At 42.3% G+C, this 23,931-nt stretch overlaps 2 protein-coding genes across 2 annotated transcripts; one reads left to right on the top strand and one right to left on the bottom strand.

The window, feature by feature from the left end:
- Positions 1–202: 202 nt before the first annotated feature.
- LOC105380449 (sodium channel protein Nach) lies at positions 203–20,991 on the bottom strand. Its single transcript, XM_038107606.2, has 10 exons — positions 20,815–20,991; positions 6,811–7,020; positions 6,286–6,415; positions 4,923–5,089; positions 2,648–2,777; positions 2,137–2,273; positions 1,479–1,687; positions 985–1,096; positions 651–760; positions 203–450 (listed from the first exon to the last, which is right to left on the bottom strand). The coding sequence occupies exons 1-10, from the start codon at positions 20,934–20,936 to the stop codon at positions 311–313; spliced, it is 1,467 nt and encodes a 488-aa protein (XP_037963534.2). The 5' UTR covers positions 20,937–20,991; the 3' UTR covers positions 203–310.
- LOC119691654 (uncharacterized protein K02A2.6-like) lies at positions 10,681–15,126 on the top strand. Its single transcript, XM_038109507.2, has one exon. The coding sequence runs from the start codon at positions 10,807–10,809 to the stop codon at positions 14,944–14,946; it is 4,140 nt and encodes a 1,379-aa protein (XP_037965435.2). The 5' UTR covers positions 10,681–10,806; the 3' UTR covers positions 14,947–15,126.
- Positions 20,992–23,931: the final 2,940 nt, after the last annotated feature.

Raw genomic sequence — 23,931 nt, 5'->3', positions numbered from 1 at the left:
CCTTCTATTATAAACCGTATTTTTACACCGTAGGGGGAAATATTTATAATGCGCATAATAATGAACATGTTATAGATTTTAAGAGAGATGTAATTTTTTCTAGAAGATTTTTCTAAACGCAATTTTAAATAGAATACTTTTGTATTTTTTCAAGAAAATTAGCAAAGCAATATTTGAAATATTATATTTGATATGAAGCATGTCCAGACGTAAGAATCGAAATGTTATATGTATTATGTAAATCAGAAAATAAACTTTTGTTTACATACACCCGAAAAACCATGGCTTTTCTTTGAAATCCTTATTCGTTTTATTTCTTTTCTAAGATGAGTTTCCGAACTTTTTGGTTATAGAAGTAGTTGTCTATGATCTTGTATGTGATGAAGAGGATCTCTAGCACGCTGATGATGCTGCAGCCGAGGCACAGACCAAATACTCCACCGAGATTAGCTGCATGAAACAACAGTAAAAAATATTGTAATTTATTAGCAAAATTACGGAATAAATAAGGGTTTACAGAAAGAAAGACAGAAAGTAGAAGTCAAGTAAATGAAGAATAAGCAATATGAAGATGGCGACCTATTTGTAGGTCTGTCACATTGTGCTATTCAGAAAAAAAAACGTAAATTTTAAACAGTATTTGTACTTACACGCTAAGTTAATGAAGGACATGACCGTCTCTTGTTTCTGTTTCACGTAGAACGAGTTGGAGAAGTAGAAATGCATCAGCGAGTTGCTCTGATTTATTTGTAGATGTTTACTGGAAAAATATAAATTGATTATGTATGTGAGCACAAGCCACAACTGCTGAATTTACCAATACATCAACCCTAAGTAAACCGGCACTCTACATATATGTATAGGTATTCGATGCCATTCGTTTTTTATGGAGTAACAGATATGTTGTGGCACACCGTAGAGCTGATAGGTTATACTGAGCTATAACTATAGCTATACGTAAGTAAGTACATAAGCAGTACTCACTATGTATCATGCACCATGTAGGGCAGCGCGCCGAGGTTGCCGGTGGTCATGTGAGAGACGTAGGCGCGCGAGTCGCAGTCGCGCGGGCAGTCGCAGATGTTCAGGTGGTTGCCTAGGAGTAAGGTAAGGTAATTATGGAAGGATAAAACACAATCATTGCTTGTGAATGCGTAATAGACCCGCACGGTGTTGCAGATCTCCCGACAGTGGCAGTGCAGCAGTGGCAGTATTATAATCGCCAAAATCAGAAAGCTGTAGGTAATGGCAGTGGCGATGGTGTGGGCCGAAGAACAATGACCAAACGAGTATCTCGGTGGAATGACCTTAGCTAGGTAGCCGGTAGTACCTGGTTGACGAAAGCCAAGGAAATAGTGTTGTGGTGCTCCTTTAGACAGGCGCTTGTCTAGCAGTCGACGATCACTGATGCTGCTGAGAAATGATAAAGTGAACTGCTATAGGCTGAAGATGTTTATAATGATTAAGTCAAGACTCACGTTTAGTATCAATAATGCAGGGTATACTCGTAATATTGCAGGACCCGACGCCCTTGATCCGGAAGTAGCCGTACCACACGTAGAACATGATGCAGTGGCACTGCTTGAGGACTTCTTCCACGAAGCACATGAGGTCGCAATCGGAGTTGCGGTAGCCGTGGACCTGGGTCCAGTCCATGTCGCCTTCTGTGTCGAAGAGGCAGCGGCGGCTGAGGAATAATGTGTGGAGTTGTTAGTCGCTCTGGTTCATTTCATTTCACATTGGTCGATTTAAGATGCCCGGAGGCCGCTACACGGGTAGTTACGTTATCGACGTCGATATAGTCGTTTAATGCGCGTTACACCAATCACAATGCCGTATTTGTGGTGAATCGCGATATAGTGACATTTATCTACGTCTTTAACGAATCCGTGTAGCGGCAACAGACTGCGGATGTTGTTAAAGTGGAAAGCCGAAGGGAGTAGTTATCTGGATGTTTTTATTTCAGCCTTTATTAAGCCGATGATTCATATGCCGGGTGATTCAGCGCCTCACACAAAACGAAACGTGACTAAGAACGCTATTAGGGAACAGCAAAAAGAAAAAGTTTCAGCCGCTAAGACACTTCTTCTTTCTCTTTCCACTTTTGCACCACTCACACACACCACGCACACTGACCTATTCGGCGGCAGGCTCTGCACCTCATCCGAGCAGTAGGTGTGTGTGCCGTGCAGCGAGTGAAAGGTCTCCAGGTGCGGGTACACCAGGCTGGAGTCGTCGTCCGCGGGTAGCTCCGTGTGGTCGTGGAACATTATCTGGAAGGGAGCAGTTTGGATTAATAGTGATGGATTGGGATGTCCAGGGAAAGAAGCGTGGTCGAAAGAAAGAAAAATGGCGACGCACTTTTGTAGAAGATAATGTTTGGGCCGAAATCTACCCCCGACGGACCTACATAATATCGTGTCCAACATAAATAATGTTGTACATAATATTATGAAGATGCTGCGTAAATATAATTGTGTAGCTAAACTTTTAATTATTTTCACTGCACTGGAATGTGTCGTGAAAGGACTGATGGCAAGTCGATTATGGTGCGGACTTATAAGGCAAGTAGGTACCTACTTAGAGTTTTCTTCTTTTAGTTAGAGGTAGAGATAGATACCTATAGGATCATAAAGTAAACACACACCCGCGTAGCTCCAATATTGAGCAGCGTGCCGTCGAGGGCGTCCCACGGCTGCGCGTCCGTGAGCACCGTGAGCCGGTCGGCGCCCGAGCTGCCCGTGGGGAACCGCGGAGTGAAGTTCCGGTCGAACTGACTGGAAGAGAACAGGCACATGAAAGTCAGTGAAACCATTAAAATGTAGTAGGTAGAGTAAAATTTGCTGTGTGAAAAATCAATAAGTAAGAAGTTAAACTTATCGGGATTCCCACAAGAAAAATCTTTAAAGGGGCTGAAAACACGCTCAGACTCCATACAGACATAATGGCAAAATGATTATTGAATAGAGTAAGTAGTTAGGTAGTTACCTACTTACTTATAACTACTCGAATTAGAGCGGTGGTAGCTCAGTCGGGTAAGCGCCCGCTTCTTACGCCAGAGATGCGCCCAACTAACATCGTAGCGTTAAAAAAACTCTCATATAACTTGTATAATGGTTCCATTCGAAAATTAAAGTGTTAAGACATAGCTGTATAAGAGTGTAGGAGAGTGCTCTAACTCACTTATAACCACGAAAGAGGCCCACGATTTTGAGAGTAAAGGCTTTAGAAAGTCTGTAAAACGGTGTCATTGAAGTGTTTAAGTTATAGAAGTGCTAAAGTTACTATAGAAGAGGGTTTAATCCCTCTCAGCTTGAACTTTTACCGGTATAGTTGTAGTTTTAGAATGGTTATTTGACTCCCTAACTCTTATTTGTTTGGTAAAAAAGGGTTAAGTGAGTATGTTACCGTTTTTCGAATACACTTTTACCATACAAGTTGTATGTCTTTGAAAATAATAGTGTCAACAGCAATCATACGCGACAGTATTAGAGTGACAGTATTGATCATTACTAAATAACAGTAAATATAATATATTTACTTGACTTAACATGTTTTGTGAATTGAAAATAATATGCCCTTGTAATTTTACTGTAATGTATACCATATTTCCCACCTCAATTTTAATGCGCTCCGAATTTATTAAGGATTTCAAATGAAACATAAGTAAATATAAAATAGACGACTCAATTTTGTATTTTTTTGTATCCTTGCTGTATGTCCATTAGTTTCATAAATCGATTGGCATGACTGGAATGACAAAATTCACATAAATAAGTAAGTATTTTAAAGCAAATTATTGTTTATCCCAGCAATTTATAGGTTAGGTCGTCTATGCAAATGGTGAACTTACATTTAAGACATATAGACTCACCTAAGTCATCTATTACACTTTTTGAAATAGAACACCCTTAGCCAAGGGTATTATGCAGTCTTAGTCGATCCGCACAGTCTTGCTTAACACCGTTACTTTTACAGTCTACTTGCCTAACGCAATAAGCGTAAGTTAAGTTAACCTTAAAGATTAACCCCCTTATTCATAAAAAAGTTACTGGACGGATTAGCTATTGAACTGTTTTGTCACTCTCTGTCAAAGAACAAATTGTTCTCTGTCAGAGAGGGACAGAACAGTTCAATAGTTAATCCGTTCAGTAACTTTTTTATGAATAAGGGGGTAAAACTGCATTGTTGAGTTTTCCAACACTGTAAGAATCTTGTCTTACTGCACTCTTGACAAAATCTTTTTATAACCAATTCCTGCAGCCTAAATTCAATATGACACCTAAAGATTTATATGGGTATTAAAGGAAACCACTTAACAACCATAAGTGTTAACAGGTGTCAGTGAGCACTCTTATATAGCTTTAGGTTCTAGAAACAGTTTAAACCTATAACATCTTAATTATAATTGCTTTGACTAATACCATTTTAACACTTAAACCTGCTGTTAACACTAATTTCATTTGTTAAATCATCTTTATCGCTTTATGTTAGAACTGAGATAATTATAACACAGTTATACAGGTTAAAGTTATAAAAATAGCTGTAACTGAGGGTAAAATGTTTGTTGGGCGGTTTCGAATCCCGGTGCTGACATACTGTACCAATGAGTTGAAAGTTACTTAGAATTTACTTAAGTACAATGTATATTGGCGCAACGCGCATCTAACGAATAAACGAATCTATCGACGTAATTATCGACATCTATAACAGATCCGTGGCGCGGGGCTAGGTATGAAGGCTCCCGTGCAAATACGGCAGCCAGGCTACAGCAGCCTGTAAAACATATGACGTTGTAAGGGAGCCCGCGCACTAGGCAGCCACGAATTCCCATAATATATTTTACTGGCTGCCGCAACCAGGTTACGAAGCCAGGCAGTCTAGTGTCCAGGAGTCCAGGCTGCGGGGGCCCTAAAACTAACTTGAGCAGCTTAGTCCGGTGGAAGGGGCTGTTGAAGATGCAGCAGACGCCGTGGATGGTGAGCACGGGGCGGAACAGCCGCCGGCAGTCCACCTCGCGCCCGTCCATCACGCACAGCTTGAGGAAGGACTCGCAGCTCTGGGCCAGGTCCGACATTACCCGCCACACCTGCGGGTAAAGGTTAGGGTTTAAAAAGGAGGGTAAGTATTTAAAAAAACTGTAAGTGTATGTTGTAGTTTCTAGTTCTGAAATAGATGGACCGATTCTCGGGGTTGTGGCTGAAAAATGAGAGTAAAATTATACAGCATGGTTAAGATCATCATCATCAACCTAGATAGCAGTCCACTGCTACTGGATGCGATCTATAGGTATATAAGTAGCTTTCTGCATGCAATCATTATACCTACCAGCCACCTTTCGCAAGTCGTCACCCTATCTAGCCGGAGGGCGTCTATGAGTAAACGAGGACTATGGGTAAAATAACACTGACTAAAGTGGATGATGCTTTATATTTATAACCTACTTGGGCGCGTCTTTTCCGGCAGTAGTTGTAACCTCTTGTTGCAAAAGAGGATGGGCAAAAATATATGGGAGCTGGGACCACCCTCCAATAGCAGTAAGACTAACGTCGTTGGATAGGTCTTGTCAATAGGAATAACTTTTGCTATGTCAGCTTTGTTGTCACAGTTGTCCGTTCAGAGATATATGACTTATAAGTTCCAATACTCGTCAGTTCATCTTACTGCTATTGGAGGCTGGACCATTCTCCAATAGCAGTAAGACTAACGTCGTTGGATAGGTCTTGTCAATAGGAATAACTTTTGCTTTGACAGCTTTGTTGTCACAGTTGTCCGTTCAGAGATATATGACTTAAGTATATAAGTTCCGATACTCGTCAGTTCATCTTACTGCTATTAGAGGCTGGACCACCCTCCAATAGCAGTAAGACTAACGTCATTGGATAGGTCTTGTCAATAGAATAACTTTTGCTTTGACAGCTTTGTTGTCACAGTGGTCCGTTCAGAGATATATGACTTATAAGTTCCGATACTCGTCAACGGACAACTGTGACAACAAAGCTGTTATAGCAAAAGTTATTCCTATTGACAAGACCTATCCAACGATGTTAGTCTTAACCCATATATATGCCCATAACTAGTTTTTATATGAAGTTGTTTTACTTTGGGATATGATTAAGATTCAGATTCTAAGTTCAAATGTGCAAAAAACTCAAGTGGGTCGTTAGCGACCCTCTGGGCATATATGGGTTAATGCTATTGGAGGGTGGTCCCAATCTGCCCATTGTCATTTAGGTACAATACGATCTATAATTCGAAAGTATAGATACAGTAGGTGTAACTAACGATATGTCGGTTGAGGTCGACCAGCTCCTGCAGGTGGTCCATCAGGTCGCGGCGCTGGTCCGTCAGCAGCTCGTAGAAGCCGATGAGCTGCGGCAGCGCGGACGCCAGGTCCAGGGTCAGGTTGCCGTCACTAGAACGAAGCGTTCGAATGAAGCTACAGGAGGACAGTCTTGGGAGAAGAAAGGTGATCCTTTCAATGTAGAATTTTGACTATCTGAGATTAAGGTTTCTTTAATTGAACTTTTATCATCTTCATTAGACCCTAATAGCCACAGCTCGTTTTAGTTAGGAATCCCCCCCAGCAACACACGTCGTCGACCTTCCACATCCAGCCTCTACCGGCTCCCTATCCAATGCTAGAACACTCGTTTAGTCAACAGGTCATCAGATGAGTAATTCAGATTTCAAGACGTAACTATATGGTCATAGGTCTACTTATGTTGATGGCAATAATTACGTTGAGGTATATAGTACCTACGTGGGTAAAGTACCCAGTAAAACAACACAACTATCTCTGATACTCACACCAAAGTCTTATTGAAGTGCTCCATACGACTAATAGTCAGCTGGTTCGGAGAGCAGATAGTGATGGCGGGCCACGGCAGGCGGGTGACGGGCGCATACTGGTCCTCGATGGTGATGCGCGTCGGCATCTCGATGAACCGCCCGTAGAGACACCGCGTCAGGTAGAGGGCGAAGCCGAATGACGTCAGCAGCGTCACTGTCCAGAAACATCTAGAAAGATGCTGGTGGGTGTGAGAATAGCCGATAGTTTTGGTAGTATGGCGGTCTCCTAGCCACTAAGTACCGATCACAACCAACAGATTGGCAAGCGAAGTAATAGATGCGCAAGTAATAACAGAACTTGTATGCCACCACCTTCGCATCTCCATAAGCTATACGTGCTTAGTGTTAATTAATTAAGAGGCATTACGAGGTGACTTTCTGCACTGCTCCCAGATTTCATTAATTTTGAGTGTTGTTTAGAAATCTAATGTCATCAACATATAATTATTAATAGAATATTTACATAATAATAAAGAATATTATTTTTATTGTTGTTAATGTATTTAAAAACATAATATTATTATAATTATAATGTATTTGAATTGATTTCAACAACGGGTGGACTGACCGGTAAAATGGCGGGCAAATCGGAGAGTTTGTGAAGTGACTCGGCAGTCTGATGATGAGCTTCAAACCGTAAAGACGTCTCAGAAAGTCTGTCCACCCATTGTTGCTAAGGGTTTGTTTGTATTATTGTACCCTGTGTAATATAGATAAGTGTGAAGTGATAATATACAGTGTATACAAGTGAGTACGTTGTGAGTTAATTTTATCCCCTAGTAGATAACATCTCAGAAGTGGGATGATTTAAACACACCCACATAGTGATTTATGCTATTTTTTTTCTTTTGCCTTTATTTTTCAATGCAGTATACGATTGATATCACATAATAGTACCGTCGAGGTTGGATACAAAATAAATCAATAATGTTCTCCCACAACGGAAGTGGAAGTCAATAAATATCAATTATAATGTAGAATTTAGAATTGATATCACTCGTATAGCTTATTTGATTAACATTGTCAACGCTTTATTGCATGCAAAGAATAAAACAATACATAAGAGTATACATAAAGCTACCCTCATCTAATTAATTATAGAGGTAATTTATGGCTTCGTATCTATCTTATTTACATTTGAATTGCTGTCAGTGCATTTCTTAGAAACCCATGCTAACATGATGCTTACAATTATCATTAGTAGGTAGTGAAAACAAAACTCATTATTCAGTTTACTGTGCGGTTTATTTATTTTCTGTTATTTCAGTGAACTTGTCCAAGCATAGCAAGGAGATCTATTCTCCTTCCTGTCCGACGGAGATGGAACGTAGCTCTCCCGATAGAGAAGCACGGGCCAATCGCCGTTCGGGCAGCCGGGCCAGCCACCGCTCGCGCAGTCGCGTCCGCTGCACCAGCCGTGCCAGCCGCCCGCGCAGCCGCGAGAGCCGCGCCAGCCGCCCGCGCAGCCGCGCCGGCCGTGCCAGCCGCCCGCGCAGCCGCGCCAGCCGTGCCAGCCGCCCGCGCAGCCGCCCGCGCAGCCGCGCCAGCCGTGCCAGCCGCCCGCGCAGCCGCGCCAGCCGTGCCTGCCGCCCGCGCAGCCGCGCTGGCCGTGCCAGCCGCCCGCGCAGCCGCGCCAGCCGTGCCAGCCGCCCGCGCAGCCGCGCCAGCCGTGCCAGCCGGCCACGCAGCTGCGCCGGCCGTGGCAGCCGCCCGCGCAGCCGCGCCAGCCGTGCCAGCCGCCCGCGCAGCCGCGCCGGCCGTGGCAGCCGCCCGCGCAGCCGCGCCAGCCGTGCCAGCCGGCCGCGCAGCCGCGCCGGCCGTGCCAGCCGGCCGCGCAGCCGCGCCAGCCGTGCCAGCCGGCCGCGCAGCCGCGCCAGCCGTGCCAGCCGGCCGCGCAGCCGCGCCAGCCGTGCCAGCCGGCCGCGCAGCCGCGCCAGCCGTGCCAGCCGGCCGCGCAGCCGCGCCAGCCGTGCCAGCCGGCCGCGCAGCCGCGCCAGCCGTGCTAGCCGCCCGCGCTGCCGCGACAGCCGTGCCGGTCGCCCGCGTAGCCACTCGCGCGGCCGCGCCAGTCGCGCCACTCCAAAAGGTGAGGTGAGGGAGGCAAAAGATGAGTCGTTCACGCCAGCTAATATTATTAAACTCTTGGACGCACTGAAGTCTGTTAACCGTTCTGACTCGTTAGACAAATTAGGTAATATGCAGAACACTGTACCGGAATTTGACCCCGCGAGGAAAGAACAGACGATATCTATGTGGCTGCACAAAGTTAACGAGTGCGCTTCCATCTATGGGTGGAGCGAGAAACAGCTAGTACACTTTGCCTTGCCAAAATTACGTGGGGTAGCCCAGAGATGGTACGAGGGGTTGTCGTCGGTTCTATTCTCGTGGGATGAATGGCAAACTAAGTTGCGTACCGCGTTTCCTTCAGATGAAAATTACGGGCAGATGCTAAGCGATATGCTAGCGAAACGTGCCAGGTTCGGAGATTCACTGGAATCCTATTACTATGATAAGATCGCTTTAATAAATAGGTGCGGCATAGAAGGGAGACGGGCGGTGGAATGCATCTTGCACGGCATAGACGATCGTTCTGTTCGATTGGGTGCAGAGGCAGTTCAGTATGATGACCCTGATAAACTTCTTGCTTACTTGAGGAACGCTAGAAATGTCCGACCTCAAAGTGACCGGAAGCCAGTAAAAGTACAGGCTACGGGCAAGTTACAAGATTTGCAATCCAGACAAGGGCCAAAACCGCCGCGTTGTTTTAATTGCAAACAGGAAGGCCACTCTGTGGCCCAATGTACACAGCCTATAAAAAAGTGCAACAACTGCAATAGGCTTGGACATGACGCCGAGAATTGTTTCTCTAAACAGCCCCAATCAACAGACAAAAGGGTAATGCTCGTCTCTAACAACGATAATCCTGGGGATAAATTTTATAAAACTATTACAATAAATCGTATCCCTTTCGATGCATTCATAGACTTGGGAAGTGAGTGTTGCATGATAAAGTTATCCGAATTTCATAAAATCGACAGTCATATGGATACCACAAATCTCCCTATACTCCGTGGGTTTGGCAACTCGATAGTGCAAGTGTTAGGAAAATGTCGAGTTAGCGTTGTCATTGACGAGGTTGAAGCCGATGTCGATTTATTTATTGTACCAGATACGGCTATGCATGTGTCAGTCATGATTGGTCAGTCATTCACGGAGCAGCCTCACGTGGTTATTTATAAGACCTGTGAAAAACTACAGATGCTGCAGTCTAGTTATGACGATATTAGGTATTCTAAGGTCAAATTTTGCGCAAGAAACGAGACGACCCTCTCTGGGCCTTCTATTATTGAAGTGTTTACCGATCCTCACGTCTCGGGTGATTTTTATGTTGAAGGTGGCCTACGCCTAATTTCTGATGATACTATTTCTGTGCCGTCGGGCTTGTTTAGTATAGATAAAGATGGTGTAGGCAAGATTGTAGTCGATGTGCCTAGTGACAAGAGCGTGGTCCTAAAAAGGGGATATGTTTTAGCTCGTGGTCACGAAGCCAAAGAAGATACGACACCAGCGGTGCCCGTTCAACGGGTAGATATTGATAACAATGGTTATACTCCTTTCTCTGATGCTGATATCAGAGTAGGCGATGGCGTGCAACCCGCTCAGAAGGTTCAATTGGTTTCGCTACTAAATAAATATAGACACTGTTTTGCGGCTGATTTGTCAGAGCTGGGTAGCACCAATGTTGGAGAGATGTCGATCACTCTTAACGACGATGTTCCAGTGTGTTGTATATGTGCGTACCTACATCTATGTATACGAGTAGTGGCTGCGCCCACACGATATAACAGGCCTACCTCCAATAAACAGATCAGTGTGCTAACCTCTGTCGTTTCACTCGTACCTTGCGCTCCTACTTAACAGTGGCGACGAACTACCCGCGAGTCGTGAATAAAAATGTCGCAACTTGGAATTTTAAATAGTTTCGACCATAATTCACAATGCTGGCAAACCTTCAAAGGGAGAATTAACCAATGGTTTATTGCAAACGACGTGGAGAAGAACGACACCAAGAAGAGGGCAATTCTATTGAGCACACTCAGCGACGGTACCTACAAGCTGGCGGCGGACCTGGCTCTGCCGAAGGAGATCCAGAACGTGCCGTACGAAGATATCATCAAATTATTGGATGATCACTTCATCCCCAAGAAAACTGGATTCGGCGAGAGGTACAACTTCTACTCCGCGGTTCAGAACTTGGGAGAAACCTACCCACAATGGGCGGCGAGGCTACGTGGACTCACGGCGAACTGCAGCTTCAGCAACGTGGAGGAGGCGCTACGCGACCGCTTCCTGATGGGGATGCTGCCGGGCCCCGAGCGGGACAAGGTGTTCACGCAGGGCCTCGCGGACTTGACGCTGGCAAAGGCGGTGGAACTGGCGGACACCGTGAGGAGTGCCCGCGCGGTGGCAGCAGCCGCGCCGGGGCCGCAGCCCCGGCAGCAGGATAACCAGCTGTTCAAAATCGCAAGTAGTTCCAAAAGTGCTAGTGTTCAAAAAGTGCAATGTAAAGTGTGTGGGTTAAAAAACCACGAAACGGAGCAATGCCGTTATTCTAAATTTAGGTGTAAAAAGTGCAATGTAAAAGGGCATTTACGTCGTATGTGCACCAAAATTAATTACATAGAAAATGAAGGGACGCTCGACGGTAACGATGATGATGGTAAGTTATTTAATATACGTTCAGTAAATGGAAAACCCATGACGGAACAGGTGTCAGTTCAGGGCGTGATGCTGGAGTTTCAAATAGATAGCGGATCAGCTGTTACGGCTATTTCAGAACTCACCTATAAACAATATTTTTCCAATGTACCGCTAACCCTAACGGCAAAGCGGCTATTGTCATATACAGGTGATAGTATAAGTTGTATAGGCATTACACGATTACAATTTGTTTATAGGGAGTCAACGCACACTTTAAATGTGTACGTTATTCGTAACGGCGGGCCGCCGCTGCTAGGCCGCGACTTCATATCGCTGTTCAAACTAGAATTGATACCGGTTAATTATTGTGAACAAAACGACCCAATCATTAACGAGTTACAGGACAAGTATGCGTCAGTGTTTTCTGACGACTTAGGGAAATTTAACAAATACAAAGTATCAATACAGTTAAAAGAAAACACTAAACCTATTTTTTTCAAAGCCCGCCCTATCGCGTTTGCTTTAAAAGATAAAATTAACGACGAAATAGACAGGTTGTTAAGAGTAGGTATACTGAAACAAGTGGACTATTCCGAATACGCGTCCCCCGTTGTGCCGGTTTTAAAAAGTAAAGGTCAAATAAGACTCTGTGCTGATTATTCAGTTTCGATAAACAAACATCTAAAAATAGATCAATACCCGTTACCGACAGCACAGGACCTTTTTACTAAGTTGCATGGCGGTATTCAATTTAGTAAAATAGATTTGAAACAAGCATACGCACAGGTGGAACTGGACTCGGAGTCCCAGCAGTACACCTGCATCAACACGCACCGCGGCCTGTTCGCCTACACGCGGCTGGTGTACGGGCTGGCCAGCGCGCCCGCCGTGTTCCAGCGGGTGATGGACTGCCTGCTGGCCGGCCTGGACGGCGTGCTGTGTCTGCTGGACGACGTGCTGGTCACCGGCAGCACGAAGGAGCAGCACCTCCAACGGCTAAATACAGTACTTTCAAGGTTACAAGACGTAGGTTTAACTTTGCAAAAGGAAAAATGCGAATTCTTTAAGGACGAAGTGGAGTATCTCGGTTACATCATTGATAAAAACGGGTTAAGAAAATCACCAAAAAAAGTTGAGGCAATATTAAGTGCTCCCGTGCCCACGAATGTGACAAAATTGCAATCATTCCTGGGGTTAATCAACTATTATCGCAATTTTGTACCCGGGGCGTCGTCTCTGCTTAGTCCATTGTATAATTTATTGCATAAAGATAGCAAATGGTGTTGGACTACCGAGCATGACAATGCGTTTAATAAAATTAAACAGCTACTGGCATCGGATAAGGTTCTAGCACACTTTAATCCACAGGCAACGTTAATTTTGACGGTAGACGCATCCAGCAACGGGCTAGGTGCGATATTGTCCCAGATAGATGACAGTGGGGAGGAACGGCCCATATCGTTCGCCTCCCGCACCTTAAATAAGGCGGAACAACGCTACGCACAAATACAAAAAGAGGCGACGGCAATAATTTTTGGGGTGCGTAGATTCCACCAATATTTATATGGTAGGTCAGTACCGTTTGTCCTTCGTACCGACCACAAACCGCTCATATCTATTTTTGGTCCTTACAAAGGAATCCCAGAAATATCGGCAAATCGTCTACAAAGGTATGCGTTATTTTTATCCGCATACAATTATTCAATAGAATACATTAAAAGTGCTGATAACAGTGCGGACTACCTATCTCGAGCGAGTTTACCCGAGACAGAGACGGAGTCACACGAGGGAGCGAGACAAACTGCATGCGCAGGCGCCGCCGCCGCGGCTCGCAGTGTCGTCATCAACGATGACGCCGCTTATGTGAACTTTGTTATTGACTCGAGTTTACCCGTGACGCGCTCAATATTACAAAAGGAAACCGGTCAAGATAACGTCCTAACGCGAGTGATTCATTACATTCTTAATGGTTGGCCGCCTAAAATAACTGAACCTGAGTTAAAGCAATATTTTTATTGTAGAACGGAGTTGTCATATGAAAGCGGGTGTATCATGCGCGGCCACAAAGTGGTTATACCTAACAGTTTACAGGACTCGGTTTTAGCAGAACTACATAAATCACATTTAGGAATAGTAAAATGTAAGGCTGAAGCGCGAAGTAGATTTTGGTTTCCTGGGATAGATAAGGCCATTGATAAAATGATAGCCAGCTGTGACGTATGTTTACAGCTAAGAGCGACCCCGGCCCGCGCGCCGCTCGCCGTGTGGACCTACCCGCCGCACCCATTCTACAGGATTCACATAGATTTCCTAGGCCCTATAAATAATGAAACATATTTAGTTATCGTAGATGCGTATTCTAAGTGGGTTGAAGCTATCCGAATGTCGACCGTGTCCACCGCCGCGGTAATATTAAAATTGCAACAATTTATGTCGACTTTTGGTGTATGCCACACATTGGTTAGCGATAATGCTATGACATTCGTGTCGCAGGAATTCGAAGCGTTTTGTGCAGCTAACGGCATCAGCCATCTGACGTCACCAACATACCATCCGGCAAGTAATGGACAAGCCGAGAGTTTCGTGAAAATTATTAAAAAGGGAATTAAATCTAGCATTTTAAGTAATGATTCAAAACCTATTAACTTAAAAATAATGAAGTATTTGTTTGACTACAGAAACTCCATACATACAACCACGGGACTGTCACCCGCGGAGTTAGTTTTTGGTAGAAAGCTCCGCTCACGCCTTGACCTGATCGCGCCCCCCGCGCCCCCCGCGACCCCCGCGACGTCATCGTCACCGCCGAGCGCCCTCTCTGATCATGTTCGGAAACAACAGTGTTTGCAGAGTGAATCGTATAACGGTCATAACGAACAAACTTATGGTGAAGGGCAAATAGTGTTATATAAAAAACCTATCGCAAATAAGCAACATAGGTGGATTAAAGCCGTAGTTATTAAAAGAATTGGAAACGTCATTTATCTTATTAAAGACCTTGTTACTTCAGTTACATTAAAAAAGCATAAAAACCAATTGTTAATGTATAATGGTACTGATAACAGCTGTGACTCGCAAACTGGAATGCCTACAATAGATATTGAGGATATTGTAACTCCTCAGTCGGCAACATTGGAGCCGGCCAGGGAGCCCCCGCCGCCGGCAACTGAGTGTACTTCTCCATCTGTCACTGGCGAGACGCAGAGCGCGTCGGGAACTCCGCCGGAGACCCATTCTGTAGTAGCTGATAGTAATCTCAGATCTGATGATGATGAGGAGTTTCAGGAAGCTATCGACTCTGAGTCAGAACCCGACACAGCTGTTGAAGGTCGTAGAGTAGGTGGTAGGGTGTTGCGCGCCATACCTAAAGTAAATTATAAACCTTATATGTAATTTTTATTTTGTTTTTGTTGTTTTACTACCTAGTTTTAAATTGTAAATTTAAGGGGAGGATATGTTGTATATGTGCGTACCTACATCTATGTATACGAGTAGTGGCTGCGCCCACACGATATAACAGGCCTACCTCCAATAAACAGATCAGTGTGCTAACCTCTGTCGTTTCACTCGTACCTTGCGCTCCTACTTAACACAGTGGTTTATAGACCTTATCGCCTGTCCATAAAGGAAAGAGAGGTGGTCAGGGATATGGTTTCGGAATTACAGGAGCACGGGATAGTTCAACCATCTACGTCATCATACGCGAGTCCAATCGTCCTCGTGCGTAAAAAGACTGGCGAATACCGCCTTTGTATTGATTACCGCGCCTTAAACAAAAAAACGGTTAGGGAGAACTATCCCATGCCCCTCATCGACGACCAACTGGATGCTTTGGCTGGACACCAATTTTATACAACGTTGGATCTAGCATCTGGTTACTACCAGATACCGATTCGCGAAGAAGATAAACCAAAAACAGCGTTTGTGACACCCGACGGGCATTTCGAATTCACACGAATGCCCTTCGGCCTTGCGAATGCTCCTGCAACATTTCAGCGGATCATGAACCAGGTGCTAGGTTCTGCCAGACACAAGGAAGCTTTGGCTTACTTAGATGATATCATCATACCAGCCAAAGATTTCGGTGAAGGTTTGAAACGGTTAGAAAATGTGCTCCAGTTGTTTTCCGATGCAGGCTTGACGCTTAAGATGTCTAAATGTTTGTTCTTTGGACATACCGTGGACTATTTAGGCTTTGAGGTGTCGAGAGAAGGTATTCGGCCTGAATCTAGAAAGATAGAGGCAGTTGCTAAGTTCCCAACTCCACAAAACCAACACAATATTCGTCAGTTCCTGGGTTTGGCCAGTTTTTTCCGCCGATTTGTGCCTGGATTCTCTATTATCGCCAAACCTCTAACGCAACTTCTGAAAAAGGATGCTGCTTGGTCCTGGGGTCCTGATCAAGAGAAGGCTTTCAGGGAGCTACAAGGGAAGCTGACGGAGAAACCAACGTTAGCTCTCTATAATCCTCAGGCAGTGACTGAACTGCATACAGATGCTTGTAAGATTGGAGTGGCAGGCATCCTGTTGCAGCGCGATGACTGTGGTGTGCCAAGGCCGGTTGCTTATTTCAGCCGCCAAACAACCCCAGAAGAACAAAACTACTCTTCCTACGACCTGGAAACGCTCGCGGTAGTAGCTTCTCTTCAAAAGTTTCGCGTATACCTTGTTGGCTTAAAATTCAAAATCGTTACTGATTGTAACTCATTGCGTGCGACTTTTCAGAAGATAGACATGCTGCCGCGGGTGGCTAGGTGGTGGGAACAGATACAAGAATATCATTTTGTTATTGAGTATAGGGCCGGTACTTCTATGGCACATGTTGACGCGCTTAGCCGCAATCCCGTTGCATCAGACTCTCAAGATGTCATGGAAGTTAGGGGTGTAGGTGAAGAAAATTGGCTCGTCACAGTACAGAACTCTGATTCAGAGATTCAGAGAATCGTTCAGACCTTGAAGGACCCTAACCTTGACAACGTGGTTGACATCAAGACTAATTTCAAATTGAAGGGAGACAAATTGTTTAGGATAACTCCTGATGGGGATAGATGGGTGGTACCCAAGGGAGTACGTTGGCAAGTGGTGAAGCAGAATCATGACGACATTGGTCACTTCTCCATTGATAAAACTCTGGAAAAAGTGAAGTCGTCATACTGGTTCCCAAGAATGAGGAACTTCGTCAAAAAATATGTGTCGTCCTGTTTGGAGTGCGCTTACGCCAAAAGCTCGGGAGGTAAGAAACCAGGCTTCTTGCACCCTATCGAAAAGGTTGATACTCCGTTCGACACTGTACATGTCGACCATGTTGGTCCCTTTGTGCGCAGTAGTCGAGGGAATACGCATATACTAGTAATCATAGACGCGTACACAAAGTATATATATGCCAAACCAGTCCGAAACACTAAATCACTGAATAGCATTAGGGCTCTTAAAGAGTATTTCGGCATTTTTGGTGTTCCTCGTAGGTTGATTTCGGATAGAGGCACATCGTTTACGAGTGGCAGCTTCAAAAAATTCATTGACGATAAAGGTATTAAGCACGTGCTTAATGCGGTAGCATCTCCACGAGCAAATGGCCAAGTGGAGCGCTACAACAAAGTCATCGTTGATGCTCTGACGGCCAAATCTATTGGAACGCCCGATAATAGGTGGGACGATCACTTACCTGACGTCCAATGGGGCATCAATAACACCTTTAACAAAGGTATTAATCGAACCCCGTCTGAAGCACTCTTCGGTATTAGACCAGCAGGAACAAGTGACAGTAAGATCTTATCCGAAATCGCTGATGCTTCCGAACCGAATGATGTGCCTCCTCCCGATAGGGAGAGCATACGGCAGGAAATCAACAGTCATGTTGAATTGTGCCAGCAAAAACAGAAAGAGACATTTGACAAAAAACGTTGCGAACCTCCAAAATTTCAAGTAGGAGACTTGGTAAGAATAGAGCCTCAGGTACCAGCTACAGGCCAAAGCAAGAAACTTATACCGAAGTTTCAAGGCCCTTATAAGATTGTAACGATTCTAGACCATGATCGCTACCAGGTTGAGGACACGCCACTGACTCGGAAGGGAAACAGGAAATTCTCTACTGTAGTGGCAATAGACAAAATTAAGCCTTGGCTTAACTTTAGTAGACCTCATGATCTCGAAATGACTCCCAGTGACTCCTCTGATGGGGAGGCATAAATATAGATGCTACTTTATTATTGGGTACTTCCATATAAAGCATCTTGACTTATGTTAAACCTATTTATTATTTTATTTAGTACTTTTAGAATTTACAAGGTTATTGATGTGTTATGAATCCTTCATATTGATTAATTGGGCCATTATTTTATTTTAGGGACCATCATCGGTCCCCTACAAAGAAACATTTTAAAAAAATTAAATAATGAAATTCAGGAATATAGCTACCGTCTGTAGCAATTAAATAAGACACCGGTCACAGAAAATATAATGAATTTATGTAAAATACTTTATTTATTTCCAAATTACGGTAACTCTGTTGTTGTTTTTGGTAACGCAATTGTTTTTCATACAAAAATTGTCTGTCCCTCGGAGCGAGTCATATGAAACAAGCACAACGTGTGTAAAAAATTATAATGGAAACAATTTTTTTGAATATTATAACGAATATGTCATTATTTAAACTTTACTTCACGGTAATAATCATGATTTTATATGAACATATTATGGGACAATTAATATTCCTGGCCGAGTCCCCAAGCCTAAGCAAAAATACACCTACACTAGGTTACCCTAGGAAATTCAATCATAAATAAACTTTTTTTCACTTTCTTACACCTAAGATCATTTGAATGGCTGTGTATTTGTATCGGAGTGCAGGAAGGAGAGCGGGACGGATAAAATGACCAAGTCTTTCGGATGAGAGTCCTGGAGAGAAGCGCGTGTATTTATTGTGACGCCACTGAGTTACCGGCGACATACGGTGAGTTTTATAGATATTTATTATTTTATTTCATGCAATATATGTAATAATTAGTAACAATTATTAGGGCATTTTGATATCCCATGTATGTGTATTCATTTAAGTACTAACTTCAAATAGGTTATTGTTTTACAACTGCGTTACCGCTACACTTCGTTACTTTTTCAGTAACGCAGTTGTAGCTATAGTAACTCAGGGGTTTTTCTTATAGTTTTCAGGTATCTGTTACTCAATTTATGGTACAAATATAACATTTGAGCATATTATATTGTTACGGTATAACATTTCAGACTCAATGGCGTAAACAGCGACTGAAAAACAACGGCTTTATAGGCAAAAAATTGAGAAATATTTTTTAGTATTAAGTTGTTATATTTTCAGCGATTTTAATGTTTGTTATTAAACAAATAGTTCTGATAATTTTAGTTTGATAGTTTTTTTCACATTATGATTAGTTTTAATTGAAGAAAGTATAAAGATTGTGATTGAGATACCACTGTGTTACCAATTAACCACAGCGTTATCTATTTGTCCCTTGTTTCCTGAGAGTATTCACAAACATTTTAGCTACTCTATATTAGAAAGAATGTTAAACTAAATATAATAATTATAATTCACCTTATTTAGAGCTATTTCTAAAACTTTGAGCAAAAAATTATGATTATTTTGTCCTTTTTTCGAAAAGTATTGCATTAAAACTTATTGATTAGTAACGCAGTGGGAAACTTTATTATAGAATGAATAACAAAACTGAGAATATTTTGTAATTGAAACTGTTAGATTAATGTTTTTTTTCTTACTTTTTATCTGGTATACGTTTACGAACCAAAATATATGTTCCTAACAATAAAACATAATTTTGTATGAAAGTAACGCAGTAGTATTTTTTTCTCATCGTTCCTCGATTAAACGTCAATAACTTTAAGAAATAGCAAGAAAACATCGCTGCAAATGTATTTAATGAATAATATAAATGTTAATTAACATAAATAAATATTGAAAGGTTAATTAATAATAAGTTTATTTTTGAAAAAAATATCTGTAAAAGTATGCCAAATTGTACCCAAAATAAAATAATGGCCCAATTATTGATGTGCTATGAATCTTTCATATTGATTAATTATTGATCCATTATTGTTATTGCTATTACTAAGAAGGACAACCCTGGTCCATTATTGTTATTGCTATTATTAAGAAGGACAACCCTGGTCCACTATTAGGAAGGACAACCCTGGTCCATTTTTAGTAAGGACAACCCTGGTCCATTGTTAGTAAGGACAACCCTGGTCCAATGTTAGGAAGGACAACCCTGGTCCATTGTTAGTAAGGACAACCCTGGTCCACTCTTAGGAAGGACAACCCTGGTCCATTTTTAGGAAGGACAACCCTGGTCCATTATTAAGAAGGACAACCCTGGTCCATTGTTAAGAAGGACAACCCTGGTCCATTGTTAGTAAGGACAACCCTGGTCCATTGTTAGGAAGGACAACCCTGGTCCATAATTATTCAGAACATCCCTGATTATTTTGTTAGTAATTATATTGTTGTACCACATCATGTGATAACCATTATACTAAATAATAAAATAACTATATAAATAAATACCTATATATGATTTAGCAGCAATTGTAATTGTAAAATGAATTGATTGATGAATTAATTTATGTAAATATGTCATACGAGGTCGCATGATAAATTTTGGATGGCCGACTGTCATCAACATATAATTATTAATAGAATATTTACATAATAATAAAGAATATTATTTTTATTGTTGTTAATGTATTTAAAAACATAATATTATAATTATAATGTATTTGAATTGATTTCAACAACGGGTGGACTGACCGGTAAAATGGCGGGCAAATCGGAGAGTTTGTGAAGTGACTCGGCAGTCTGATGATGAGCTTCAAACCGTAAAGACGTCTCAGAAAGTCAGTCCACCCATTGTTGCTAAGGGTTTGTTTGTATTATTGTACCCTGTGTAATATAGATAAGTGTGAAGTGATAATATACAGTGTATACAAGTGAGTACGTTTTTAATTTTATCCCCTAGTAGATAACACTAATGTACCTCTACCGTACCTCTAGGCGTGGGTAGAGGAGGGTGAGTTGCTTACCAGCTCTGCGACATATGTGACCGTAGGAGTGTGTACTAAAGGAGCCTCACCGAGGACGTATCAAATGTGCCTACTTTTTAATTGCCATTCACCACGGTGACAAACCCTAGACCCGCTCTGTTTTTATCACTAACACTCTAAGAAGATCTGTATTTCTTGTAAGCATAAAAAGTATTTCCACTTACTTACCTAGATATTTTATCTGGATACAGGTAAAGATACTTTAAACCGATAATAGTTGTCTCCAAACAGAATGATCGGATCAACCCACAGAAACCCATTTTAAACGCAGGAACTTTAGTTTTCTGCATACCGACTAGGTAGATAGCTTTTTCCCAACAAAATTAATATGTGGTAGGCAACGAACTATAATACCCTAGTTCGTTGGGGGTAGGCTACAGTACAGTGAAGCCGCTTTAAAAATTAACTCAGTTGTTGATAAAAAGGTAGATGTATGTATTTATGTCCCTACTAAACAGTAAATTATGTTTAAAATCGGAGTTTAGTTAAATATTAATTTCATTTATCATGAAATGCATGGCACGGCAATCACGCTACATATTCATACCACAGTGCCTAGGTACTTCGCTGATACCATTGACATATATATTACTGCGTAAGGACAGGCCCAACCACTCAAGAAAATGGCACCCGCACGTTGGCCCTAAAATAGACATTTTAGGGCCAATGGTCCTCAGTCGACAGTTGTCTGTGACGGAGAGATGAGTCTTTGTTTCTTGTGATAAATATGCCTATTTTTGTTGTGAAAGGCTAAAAAACTATGATACGAAGGTCAAAAAGGAATATGGAATATCGTATCATCCTTAATTAATAAATAAACACATTTTAAAGCCATAATTATTTTACTACCAAAGTCTACAATGGCCGCACGATGTAACCTTGTACGGACGTCCGCATGCAACTCACTCATATTATTATGTACCTACTGTCCGGTGACGGTAAAATATGAACGCACGTACAAGGTTGCGTCGTCAGAATAAGTAGCTCGGCTCTGACATAGTTCCAACAAATTATGACAGATGGCAGTTATTTTGCTTGTATGAAGAAGGTTTGAGTAAAATGTTCTGAAGGGCGTATCCTTCCTTTTGAAATCATTGGCTGATACATTTAATTGAGGGCTTTAGCTTCTAATAGTACCTAAATTAAAATTAAATTAAAATAGCCATTATTGCGTAACTTAGAAAGAAACATTCAAAAAAGTAGTGCTTAAATTGTTGTGTTAGTAGTAACTTAAAATTAAGAGTTAGTTCTATTTAAATCTAAATTAAATATAGGTAGTTGTTACGCGCCCTTTCGGGTGTAGGCCTCCTCCAAACTGTGCCATGCTTCCCGGTCTCTTGCCTTCGTGAGCCATTCTTTGCCCGCAACCGCCACGATATCGTCAGCCCATCGTTTGTGAGGTCGCCCTTTCTTACGCTGGCCACCTTCTGGGCCTCTCCACACTGTGACTCTCCTTGTCCATCTGTCGTCATCTATGCGTGCCACATGTCCAGCCCACTTCCATTTCATTTTTGTAATGTGATGCAAGACATCCGTTATTTTAGTTTTGTCACGAATCTCTACATTCCTTATTTTGTCTTTGAGACGTATTCTAAGGATGCTGCGTTCCATTGATCTTTGGCAGGTGGCGAGTTTCTTTGCACTTTCTTGGGTAATGGTCCACGCCTGACAACCGTACGTCAGTGATGGAAGGATACACGTATCCATCCATTACAGTCTTTTTCAGTTGCATCGGTAGGTTGCCCTTCAGCACTTCTTTTAGGGACCAGAACTTTCTCCATGCTATCTGTATGCGTCTGTTGATCTCTTCTTTATCTACTTCTCTAAAAGATACCATTTTCCCAAGGTAGAGATATTCTTCAACATACTCGATAGTATTCGAGTCCACCTGTACTGCTTGCTTCGTGTGGTTTGTTAGCAGCTTTGTCTTATCAAGATTCATCAGGAGTCCCACTTTCTTGCTTTCGTTATGAAGGGTCTGGATCATCAATTCAAGGTCTTTAGCGGATTTTGCAAACAATACTATATCGTCGGCGAATCTGAGGTGAGTAAGCCGGTTTTGGTTTATTTTTACTCCCTTTGTTTGCCAGTGGACCAGGACCTTTCTCATGACCAGCTCGAGCACTGCTATGAACAGCTTTGGTGATAATGGGTCCCCTTGTCTGACTCCTCTGTCTATACTGAAGCTTGGCCCAGACTTCTCTAGTCTTACTTTACTCTGGCAATTTTTATAGATGTTTTTCAATATTTTAATGTAAGTGTTATCTATTCCATGATGTTCTAACGCAGCCCAGATAGCATCGTGTGACAGAGAGTCGAATGCCTTTCTGTAATCGACAAATGCAATGTAGAGTGGTGTGTTGTATTCTTTGTATCTTTCTATTAATATGCTTACTACGTGAATATGATCTATAGTAGAATAGCCACTTCGAAATCCTGCTTGTTCGATAGGTTGACATTGATCGATGGTTTTCGATATTCTTTTCAGAATGCATTTGGAAAATAGCTTATAGGTGCTTGGCATTAAGCTGATTGGTCTGTAGTTCGAAATGTTGCTTGGATCTCCCTTTTTGTAAATAAGTATTATGTCGGATTGGCTCCACTGTGAAGGTGTTTCTGTACTAAGTAATATCATATTGAAAAGTTTGCAAAATGCTCCAGCCAGTACAGTTTCTCCGATTTTTAGTGCCTCATTTATGATGTCATCGGGACCCGGGCTTTTTTCGTTTTTCAGGTCTCTTATAGCCAAAACAACTTCTTTAAGCGTGAATGGTGTTATGAGTCCCGACTTTTTTGGATATGTCTCTACATCTAGTACTTGCTGATCTGGTTGATTTTTCTCGTATAGTTGTTTATAGTAGTCTGTTGCTATTTGTATGATATCTTGTCTTTTTTCTGAGCTTCCATCTTTTCCTTTTAGCCTTGGTATCCATTCTTTCGAAGTTGTTAACCTTTTATGTCCTCTTTTAATGCTTTTGTGCGTTATTAGGCATTCCTTATATATATTAATTCGGTAGAGTTTATGTTCTTCCTTAATCTTTTTATTAATTTGTTTGTACAGGTTTCTTAGTTCCACTAATAGTACCTACCTATAGAAAAATAAGTAAGTACCTAGATACTTTTACTATTAAAAATAGTTTGATACTGAGTCATGATACGGGTGTACGTACCTACTTAGTTAAAATAAAAATAAGGCGATTGGTTAAAGAGAGCGCGACTCTCGATCAAGAGGCCGAGTGTTTAAAATCCTGACTCTCTTCACCTTGGAACTACAAGACGACCTTA

This window comes from Plutella xylostella, chromosome 25 (assembly GCF_932276165.1).
Source record: "Plutella xylostella chromosome 25, ilPluXylo3.1, whole genome shotgun sequence".
Taxonomy (NCBI): domain Eukaryota; kingdom Metazoa; phylum Arthropoda; class Insecta; order Lepidoptera; family Plutellidae; genus Plutella; species Plutella xylostella.
Note: the sequence above shows the minus strand (reverse complement) of the source record. Positions and strands in the feature narration are given on the sequence as shown.